The sequence below is a fragment of the Solanum tuberosum genome, unplaced genomic scaffold, assembly GCF_000226075.1.
Source record: "Solanum tuberosum cultivar DM 1-3 516 R44 unplaced genomic scaffold, SolTub_3.0 scf00277, whole genome shotgun sequence".
NCBI lineage: Eukaryota > Viridiplantae > Streptophyta > Magnoliopsida > Solanales > Solanaceae > Solanum > Solanum tuberosum.
In genome coordinates this window covers 575271-586474 of record NW_006239197.1, presented here as the reverse complement: position 1 = coordinate 586474, position 11204 = coordinate 575271, and the positions used below count along the sequence as shown (strand labels likewise).

The window sequence follows — 11204 nt, the reverse complement described above, 5'->3', positions numbered from 1 at the left end:
CTTCACTAGCTAACAAATTGCACGTTGTTTACTATAATTAGTAACAACATAAAGTTTGCATGGCTGTCAAAAGGAGTTTTAATTTTGGTCAAGAATATTTCATGGGTCACAAAGGCAAATAAGTAAAAATACTCAATTCATTTTAAAGTTGTTGGTTCAAATATGTGTTGAGTAGTGAATTAGTTCAGCTTATTTAAAAGTTGGATTGAATATAGTTTAAATTGATTTATGAAAATCTTTACCAAATTATTTAATTTTTTAAAGTAAAATAGTTATATATATAAATTTAGGTAATTAAATAAATTAGAAAAAAAAAAAAATTTTATAAGAGTAGATTGGGTAGGATTATGGACTCATTATTTAATCAATTTTGATCCATCGCCATTTTAGCCTAAGTAAGGGTTAATGACTTGTACACACATCTATTAACTTAAGCGTCAGCTCATCCACACATTTGACCATCCTGATTATAGGTGTCAAATGATGGTCGAATTGAATTTACCCAAGTTAAGATGAGTTGAGTTAATAAAATGAATGAATTATTGACTTATTTAAAAGTTATTTGGACTAAAATGAGTTTTAGGCAAAAAAAATTGAGTCATAACTTAATCCAATCATTTTTTATTAAATTTCAATTGCTATATCTATTCTTTTTTTTACTGCCTAATAAATTATTATTATTTTATTATGCTACATATAACCTATCAAATAAAAAAAAATCAAAATATTTTAACAAAATTTGTCATGGCTCAATTTGGGCTAAATATCACACTAATTTTCTATGAACTGAAATAAACTGAGTTAATTAATAACATGCTAATAATCTGTCTAAACTTATAACGGCATGTACGGATTATAAAATCAGGGTGACTCGAGACAACTTCTCAAAGAATTTCTTGTTGCAATTGGACCTCAGAAAGCTCTCACTCCTCTCTATCCATTATTCATTATTTATTTTAAGTTTTTTTAGATAGAGAATTAATTACTATTTGGATGTTGGATAGTGGATTGAGAATGATATACTCGTTGTGTTATACTCTTTTATTCCTTTCTAGTCCACAAGTTAATTACGTTCATCAATCGTTCGACAAGTTGGGTGCATAAACTTGATTAGTCTAATTTTAACACCACTGAGAAATTAATACTGTTCATGGAATATTAGTTTTTTTTTCTTACTGACAAATAGCTCAGTCTAGCTAGAGTAAGGTTCTAATTTCTAAATGTCATTAATTTGACCATCTCACTTGCACTACTTTTTTTTTTGGTTTCCCACCCGGTGTTCGGAGTCTACATTGGAGTTCCGACTAAATTTGGATCGCGCTCTGCAGGGCCCATTCGGGGGTGGCGCTTCCAACAAAATTTTCTCCATACCCAGGGCTCGAACCTGAGACCTCTGATTAAGGGTGAAGCACTCCCACCAGTGCACCACAACCCATGTTGGTAAAGAAACACCCCTGTAGGGGATCGAACTAGAGACCTTGCGCCATAGCTGCGGCGCACACTACTTAAATAAGAGGAATGAGTTGGAGAGGGACTAATGATATTTTGTAAAGAGTAGATTGGAATGACATAATATAACACTGTTTGATAAACAAAGTTTTTTTTGTGTGCGCGTTGCCTATCGATCAGTTACTTTTTATAATTACAAAAATATCATTGTGTGTAATATTATCTTCTTATAATTTTTTTAAGGACACATAAGAAAATAATGGGTTAGGAATAAAATTTTATTTTACGTTAATAATTTAGTATGTATGTATTTTACTTTTTTTTTTTTTTTTGAGAGAGATCAAAATTTTCGGAACGAATTAAGATTAACGTTGCTCATTGCATGTTCATGTTTGAACACGAATTTGTGCCCCTACATGTCTTGTAATAATTTTATAAAAGTGTATTCTGCATTAAAACATGACATGACGGAGCACTAGGCAATTTACTCGTAAAGTTATTAATAGTAATACCACCGAGTCAAGAATATTAATTTAATTTAAAATAACATAGTGCGAACAAATTAAAACTGTCAAACACACACTTTTATTTATTTATATACTAGATAGGCATGCCCGTGCTTAGCACGGGCCCAACGCCCAACAAATTGAATTTTAAGACATCTTTTTTATTTGCTACAATTATTTTGAGGTGTGTACCAGTGACCTAAATAAAATTATAAGTACTTGGTAACTTTTGTGCCAATAAGAAACAAGCATCTCAATTGAAGAAGCATTACATACAGAGACATTGTACGACAGGTCTGGACTTTGAAGTATAGACTGATGGATTGTATCTCAGCACATATAAAGATTTACATCTCAATACGGTGAATACATACTCTAATCATGTTTCATTAGTTTTGAGTAGGATACACATTTAATAGTTGCATCTTAGATTGATGACTTAATTTTTAAATCTATTCTAAAGAAAAAATATTAATCATTAAATACGATGTTTTAGTAATTATAAAGTACTTACAAGACACATCGAGGGAGCAATCTACAACACTAAACATGGATATTAATATAACTGCAAGCATGTTCTCATCAACACCTTTGCATACATTTCAAGCAATCACAAATATTTGTGTTCCAGTTTTTGGACGAAATTTTCTTGAGTTTTGAAACATAATGTTTCTTTCATTTCAAACTATCAAGAAAATGCAGGCTGAAATTGTATCTCATACATCTCTAAGGTGTTCTATACTTTCTCGTTCATTCAGTTTATGATAAATTTCTGTAAGACTTTTAAGCATCGCCCATTCGAATCTAAATAATGTTGGTACATGCAGTCGCTATAGTTGACACATATTCAGTCCCTTCACCAAGTGATGACTTCAGCTTCCTTTTAAGGCACATGTAGCATCTTACGTAGCAATTTTCATCACCATATTTTTGCTCGAGTTAGTAACTACAATCTACTATACATGTTCTTGCTAGAGTTAGTAACTGCACTCTACTCCAATAATTTAATGTTGAAGATGTTCTGCTCTTTCAAATCTGCCTCCAACTTTAAGTTCCAGATGTGCTAATACTTTCTGATAAGAAAAGAAACCATTACCATTTTTAAAAACCAAATAGCTGGAGATATAGCTTAATTACTCTCTTGTTTAGTATCCACATTTACTCTTTAAAATAATATTAATAAGACGGAGAGAAAATCTGATAAGCTCCATTAAACAAAAAATGTACTCTACAATAAGAACACAAAATTAAGATGAATTAACGTGAAGACAATTAAGTGTGGACTTTAAACTGGTTGTCCATCTTTCCTTTCTAAGGCCCTTCTCATCATACTTGAATACTTTGCTGAAGAAGACTGTAAAAGAAGGAATCTATGGCTACTATAGAGTAAGTTAATAACTATTCTTTGATCAGACTAACCTAAAGCACTTAGTAGCTCATTTCTAAGATAAAGGACCATGAGATCAACATAAAGAGTTTCCTACTGAAAACGCAACAAATCAAGAAAAGAGGAAGGGTAAATAAACACTTTGTGCTTCCTCAAAATTGTCACGTATACTCTCTAATAAGATAGATCAATAGTAGAAAAGATGAATAATCTCAACAATTTCTATTGAAGTTACTAACGTTTCAAATCTCATTAAGTTTCTGAGTAATCCATATGCTTTCAAGGCTTAAATACATATTGAGATGACGATAAATATGAGGAAAATAACTTTTATATGAATTATGTTTGTGTAGAAATCAATATGAATGTGGAAAAGAGTTTAGAACTAATTGAATGATTTTGATGGCCTGATGAGTGAATTGAGAAGAACTAAAACATGATATCTTTCTCAAACCTCCCTCACAATGTGAGCTCATATCGTGAGAGATATTGGTTGATTGGCCAGGACGTGGGCCTTGTCACAGGGCAACACAAGACACTTCATTTGAACATGAATATGTTAACACTTTAAGAGTGAATCTATTTTCAAGCTCAATTACTATCCTTCATGTCCTGATATTCAAGAATTCAATGCCAAAAAATTGATTGGATTTGGAGAAAATACTGATCCACAAATCAGATCGATATTAAGATCCAACAACACATCCGACCTTCAAATTTTACTCAAAAATGACCACGGAATTTCTGTACCACCTGATCATTTTGATTGTAGTTAAACTCAATAATTAATGTGATGAAATATCCCCTATCTTTTATGGATAATATATTGATCTTATCTTAGCATGCTAGCCGCTACTTCATTTCGTTTTTAATATGCCTTACTTAAAATGTTGCAAAAGTATTAAGTTACTATGTTTATTTTGCACACATTTATTAATTCATTGATGCTTATTATTGTATCAAAGCTGGTGCAACTGTGCAGGCATGAGGAAAATGCATTAAAATGAATGTATTCCAGGGAAAGTAAGCGAAATTTGCAGTACTATTATTACCTGTCCTTTGTCGTTCTCGTCCTCGTCATCATTATAATCATGACCTCAAGAATGCCTCTCAGAATCTTTGTCTACATAATCGACTTTCCTGCCAGTTTAATGGATGAGGAGAGGAAAATGAATGGTCCTTTTATAACTTAGTATAGACCTCGACTTAATGACTATAGCAGTGCTATAATGTCATACGAAACTTAGAATGTACATTTTGTAAAGAAGGCACTTTTATGAACTCATGGAAGAATATATTTTAATAAACTCAAGGAAGGTTCAGCTTCTTTGCTAGAATACAAAAATAATACAAAATTCTGTCGTAGTCAGATACTACAAGACATTTATAAAGTACTTGTTACTATTAGGCATTTGATTCGAAAATAAGATTAAATTATTTCTAGAAAGCTCCATTACCTGCAAGTCATCAAGACTCTCACCATATTTTGGATTCAAATAAGTAAATTACTGAATAATAGACTATTTGCCATAACTTCAAGAACTTCCTGCCAACGTAGCTATAGAATTAATTTAAAAGAAAACTGTAAGTCTGTAACTTTGACTTTTTCAAACGTACTTCTGAAGCTATTATATCATCATAAATCATTTATATACCACAATAATTGCACAAGTGCTTAACTATTTTACTGTTCTTTTTCGTCGGTGAGAACCGTAAAACTTTAGAAATGCATATTGAGTTGCGATTGTCATGCCAGAACACTTATTATATGGACATACTGAGTTGCCAATTTTGAACATGCTCTTTTGCTAATCATCTACTTTCAAGTTGTCCCTTACTTTGCTACATATTGAATAGGTTTGCTGAAGCCAACTCATTAAAAGTGAAAGGTACATGTGTCCCTACACTTGCAGGATTATGTCCTCGGAACACAAAACTCTAATGTAGTTGTTATGTTCTTGATCTTTTTAAAATTCAGAAATTGGGTAAAGTATCATCTTTAGTGTGGTTTCTAAATCTGTAATGTTTAATTTCAAGAAATAAATAAACCAAAATCGTATGCTAGATGATCATCTAGTGAATCCTCCTAAAGCACAGTTGGGTGATACAATTTCGAAGGAGATAGTACATTAGTTAATTGCCTTATTCTCGCTCCCAGTCAAGATTACTATTACCTATGAAATTGGAAAGCCATAGGTGAAGAAATTAAATGCTATTCTTAGCTCATTTTCTGAGATACAAACACTTTGAACTGAAAACTCTGATTGATATCATGCTACTAAAATAGATTATACAAACATTTACACTGGTTATCTGGAGTATATTAATGCATAAAAATAACACTTCAAGCATACCTCGCCCCAAGTATTTCTGAATAAATTATGAGCCAATAAACATTATGAAGGTCATGGTGGTATGATGTACTACGGCCTTTGCAAGAACAGTTTTTGCTCTAGTACCTTTAGGCTTTAACCAAACCGATAAACAGAAAAGTCAAAGTTCGAAGGAAAAATTAGTGGTCGCTAAGGCTTACGATCTCTAGGGATTGAAAACAATGCTTAGCCAACAGAAGTTTCTTTTGTCTACATCCACTTCAAGGAACTGACAAAACTCAAGTAGTGACGCAAGGCCATTGACTCTTAAGTTTCATATGTTATCTCCCTTCTTTTCTTTCTCTTTAGTACTTGTCTTATGCCTCTAGTATCAAAAGCTTTGTTACAACAACAATAGTTAGTATCTTATTTTCCCCAGACACACTAACAAAAAAGAATCATAGAATCCATGGATGAAGAAGTAAACCATTGAAAAAATATTGAAATAAAGCCAATAATCTAGTTTAATAGAAAGCACCAATAGATAAGAAATTAGAGGGATGAAATCAAATCATTAACCTTACCATCGAATAGCCAAAAGCTATTGAAGGGTAATAATGAGATCTTTTTGAAGCTTCAAAAGGATTGCCTAGACCCCCTCTAGAAAGTAAAACCAGAACTATAGAGTAAACTAAAGTGAATTTCAGTTATTTTCATACAGACAGAGTAATACGACATAGTACATACATTCTAGAAAAGTAACAATTTTTTGTTCACCAATTCAAAGTTCAAAGGAAAAAAGCATAAAATGTTACCTCAAAGTAAAATTTGTGATCTTAACATCCCTTATATCTGGTAGCTGAATAAACCTATATTAGCAAAATGGTTGTTCAGTTCAACAACTTATACTACTTGATTTATGAGTGAAAGGTAGAACTGTAAATGTTAATTGGTTGTTCAATATTGAAACAACACCTTCACATGTACATTTTTTGACACACAGTTCGGTAGCAACCAGCTATATCTGAAATCAATCTAATTACAAATTAAAACATAACTGCAGCTTCAACAATAACAGTCTAATCTAGCCTCTGTTTAAAATATTGATATTAAACATGCATGCATCAATGTGGTATTCCAACAACAGTAACCACAAGCAACAAGCATCTGATGACCTTATAAAGAAGTCAGAACATTACATTTTCAATTGATACTTCCTCTAATCAAAACTTAAAATGGACACCAAACCTTAAGCGATATTTGTAGAAGCCGTTAAATTGGTTGAGCAAACAGTAAATGCGCACAAATATATTAATTGAAATAAGTAATATGAGGGTGTTTTTTCATGAATATAATTAAGTGCAACATTCTTATATTGCAGGAGACACTCCAAAATTAGTTTTAAAGCTTATGGGGATGAAGGAGTAACCTTGTAGCACTTAAAGTGTGTAATGTTCTAGCAAAGAGAGTTCGGGCTAGAGCGTACGCAGACATTACCCCTACCTCAGGGAGGTAGAGAGGTTGTTTCCAAATGACCCCACGACTCAAGTGCTAAAAAATACAATTGAATGAAAAATTTCAAACTTATACTGTTGTTATATATAAAATATTTCTTTTCAAGAACAGATTGAAAGCGAAAAAGTATCAAATAATATGAATGGGTCGATGAACATATTGTAATTCCATGGTAAATGTGTTTAACCTTGTAGAGTTGAAAAGACGAAGTCGGTGACAAACTCTATTGGTAGTTTCCATTAACCTTTGGTAACTTGGATGAAACAACAATATCTCTTCCGATACCGAATAGCTAGTGCACAAATTTAACGTACGAATTATGAGCTCGGCAACTCCTTCCCCCCTCAACAACTTCATCACATCTTTCTCCAAATGTTTTTTTTGAGAAGGTAACAGTCTACATCTTTCTCCTAATGTCAGCAACCATTTTCCCCACTAGACATATCGAATATAAATGCGGTTGATCAATTGGAGCAGTTCAACCTGAAAATTCTCAAACTTTATTTCCTAGATTTTAGAAGGAAAGTTATTGTTTATCAAAGTATATAAATGGGATTTCTATTCAACTATTTTAGCATAAAACTGGTCAACTTCAAGGTTTAATAATGCCCCTCCTATATATCCAGTTGCTAGACACCTAATTGGTATGATCATCCTCTCATTCTTCAATAGGCAGGGTCGCAGGGATAACACTATAGCTCAGAACAGAAGAAATAACTCATATAATAGTATTCTTAGGAGAAATCTGAATGCCTGGGGAGTTAGAAGGTATGACAGAATATCTCAGAGTGCTATCCAATCACCAGTGTCCAAGCCACCCTACACTAACGTCGAAAATGCACCAGCACAAGTATCTCGTAACTCTACGCCACCTTACCAAGCTCGACAATGCACCAACACAAGTATTTGGTTACTCTACCCACTAACCTTTAAGCAAATAGAAGAAGAAATACCTATAGTGTTTTCAACTTGAATTTGACATTCCAAAAGCACTATGTTATTCGATTTTTTGGGATAAATGAAAATAGCTTCTTGTGATTTTGAAAAAGAACAATCGAAAGGAAATACTAACTTTTTATTAATGAACACATACATATACCCAAACGGAAAACAACAACGAAAACACAGTATTGAAACAAAAGAAGATGGATATACTTATTTGAGAGACCAAAGTTCAATGCATACCACAATGAAAGATAGATACACTTATTTCATAGACTAAAGTTCAGTTCATACCACAATGAACTATATTCACATGACCTACAAAGGATGAGAGCAAGAAATAGAGAGAAATAACTCAACGTGTGCAATATTACTCAATTTAACAGAAACACAAAAGATGGAAAAAATCAAAAAGAAACTCAACAGAAATAATAGAACAGTCTGATGCGAAGACGGAGGAAAATTGAGGTAAAATCCGAGGTGAGGTACAAATGATTGCAGAAGAACTCTAAATAGCAAAGAGCAAATATGTAACTGAATTTGATCATTCATCAAATAACACAAAATTCAAAATCTGATGCTTTTGAATCTGAAGACATTATACCTGAATTTTTTTATATAATAGGACCCATGAATGCAAAATTGAGATGGGTCTACAGTCTTGTGCATAGGAGACGAAGAAGAAGTGGATTCAACATAGAAATTTTGTCCATGCAACATACCTACAATCACAGACGAACAAATTAAAGCAGCAAACATTGGAAGCAATATCAAAACAATCAACAAAATAGGACAAAGTTTAATTAAAACTCTTGGAAGAAGATGATGAGAAAGCAAAGAAAAATAATGAGAGCAAAAAAGCAAAGTGAAAGAGAAAAGTGGAAGCTCGCCTGGAAGAAGAGAGATTGCAGGGGAGAATGAACTTTGAGCTGCTTAGGCATACGCGTCGTTTTGCTAGGTTAAAGAAGCATATACACGTGTTAAACAAAAAGATCGACAAAAGATAAAGTTATCAATAACCAATGAAATATGTAGACATTTATAGTACCATTCAGATAACTTAGTGTACAAAACCTAATTGCTGTTCAAATGTAAGTTCAAAAAGATTGTTACCTGAACTGTATTTGCTCTGTCTCTGTTTTTGGGAAATTTCAACAATCATTATAAATCTTTATGGGCCAAAATATTCTAAATAAGAAGAAAATGAAGAGGTGCTATCTCAATCCCATCACAATGAAATGGGTAAAACAAAGAAACGATGAAAGAGAAAGAACAGAAAACAACAGACAATCAAACATGCACCTAAGGAAAAGCGGAAACAAAGCAATAATCAGACATACCGTGTAGATTTAATGACACAAACAAAGCAATAAGTTGTTCAAATTTAAGTTCAAAAAGATTGTTACCTTAACTGTATTTGGTCTTTCTCTGTTTTTGGGAAAAATTTCAACAATCGGAAAGAGCAGATTTATTAATTTCCTGTAAATAAACAAAACACCCAATAAATTAAGAACTTTGATAGTAGTTTTTGTACAATTTCAAGATCAAGAGCTTTATTAGATAACTTCATAAAGAATACCCTAGAATGAAATGGAGAAGGTGGGAATGAGTTGAATATTGGGAAGAAAGCTGACAACAGGAAGCAAACAACACGTGGCTTGATGAAAGAAAAATCAATTTATGCCTTGAATTACAAAAATGGCCGCATTGTATGCTTGTTGGAATTACCCCAAAGTTAACATTAGAATTACCTATTTGCCCTTGTTCGTCCTTCCTACTCCCACTTGTAAATAAGAACAAGGGGCATATGTCCTTTATGTTAGCTGAAACTATAACAAAATATGACATCAGACATATATATAAGCAAAAAGTGAAGGATTCATTAATGAAAATTAGAAGAATTTGGTGAGGGTGACAACTTTAAGGAGAGATTACAATAGTATTTAGAAAAGCAGCAAGGTAAATGACAATCATAATATATGAATGATGTAATAAGCTGCAGAACAACAAGTCCCGAATATAGTCAGTGGGATGAAGTCAGCAACAAATGGTTGTACCAAAAGCAACGTAAAGTGTACTTGAGTTAAACGACGAAGAAATACCTGCGCAGATCTTCGGGAACAAAGAGAAATGTTGAGGAAAGCTTGACAGACAGATTTAAACGCTGTACACAAACAAAAAACACCAAGCAGCAGATGAATTCGCCATTGAAGAGGTCAGAAGTAGAAGGAAGAGCTGAGAGAATACAGCGAGTTTACCCAGGAGAACAGAAACTTCAAGCATAAAGAAACAGCTGCGCAGCTCGTCGGAAACCAAGAGAGATCTTGAGGAAAGCTTGACACACAGGTTTAAAGTGTCTAGACAAACAGGAAAAAGCAAGGAGCAGACGGATTCGCCATTGAAGAGATGAGAAGTAGAAGGAAGAGTAGAGAGAATAGTGGGGCTCTACGAAGGAGGCGAGAAATTAGGGTTAGAAATTGTTGACATTATAGGAAGAAAGTTCTAGAGAAAGTGGTTATATATTTATTATATTGATGTACAATTAGTACTACCATTAGTACAATACAAAGTTGCAGTGTTGGTCCTTTCTAAAATGTACAATTAGTAGTGCATTTAGTACAAGCAAATAATGCAGTGTTGGTCCTTTTTAAGTCTCACTTCTACATAAGGGTAATATATGATAAATACAATCTATCTGAAGCACCAGAAAAAAAGAAATTTACCCACCATAAATTAAGAAAAAAACATGTAGTAATTCATATCCATCGTGGCAGATTCAGAAAACAACAAAATAAAAATGACATAAGTAAAAATCCAGAAAAGAAATAGGAAGCAGGAAATAAATCTAAGGATAGAAATTATTAGGCCAGACATTAGCATTATGATTATCATTAAAATTGGGCAAAATCATCTCATCTGCATGTCCATAACCAATATGCTGATCACTTGTGTTGCTGTTCATCCAATCAGTAAACCACTCTGTTTGTGTCCTCTGCATCGGATCCAATCCCAATTCCACCACAGCAGGCTTTTGCTCCATCGGTGGAGCAACAGCCTGCGATGCTGCAGCTGCAGCCACGGCCGCGGCTGCAG

General features: G+C 33.1%; 1 protein-coding gene and 1 long non-coding RNA gene across 5 annotated transcripts in view; both read right to left on the bottom strand.

The window, feature by feature from the left end:
• Positions 1–2531: 2531 nt before the first annotated feature.
• On the bottom strand, positions 2532–10585 carry LOC107062836 (uncharacterized). 4 transcript variants are annotated; one of them, XR_001474872.1, is made up of 9 exons: positions 10370–10585; positions 10214–10275; positions 9863–9940; positions 9518–9590; positions 8716–8833; positions 7357–7652; positions 6470–6523; positions 4395–4482; positions 2532–3028 (listed from the first exon to the last, which is right to left on the bottom strand). It is a non-coding gene; the product is annotated as an uncharacterized lncRNA (long non-coding RNA). The 4 variants fall into 4 exon arrangements; XR_001474873.1 differs by lacking the exon at positions 7357–7652 and having other exon boundaries at positions 4395–5808; XR_001474870.1 differs by lacking the exon at positions 7357–7652.
• Positions 10586–10795: 210 nt separating this feature from the next.
• The window catches only part of LOC102606137 (agamous-like MADS-box protein AGL80), a 1282-nt gene continuing 873 nt past the window's right edge, over positions 10796–11204 (bottom strand). The window contains exon 2 of the mRNA XM_006358460.2: positions 10796–11166. Coding sequence (XP_006358522.1) covers positions 10957–11166 — 210 coding nt within the window. The 3' untranslated portion in view covers positions 10796–10956. The remainder of the gene's footprint in view (positions 11167–11204) is intronic.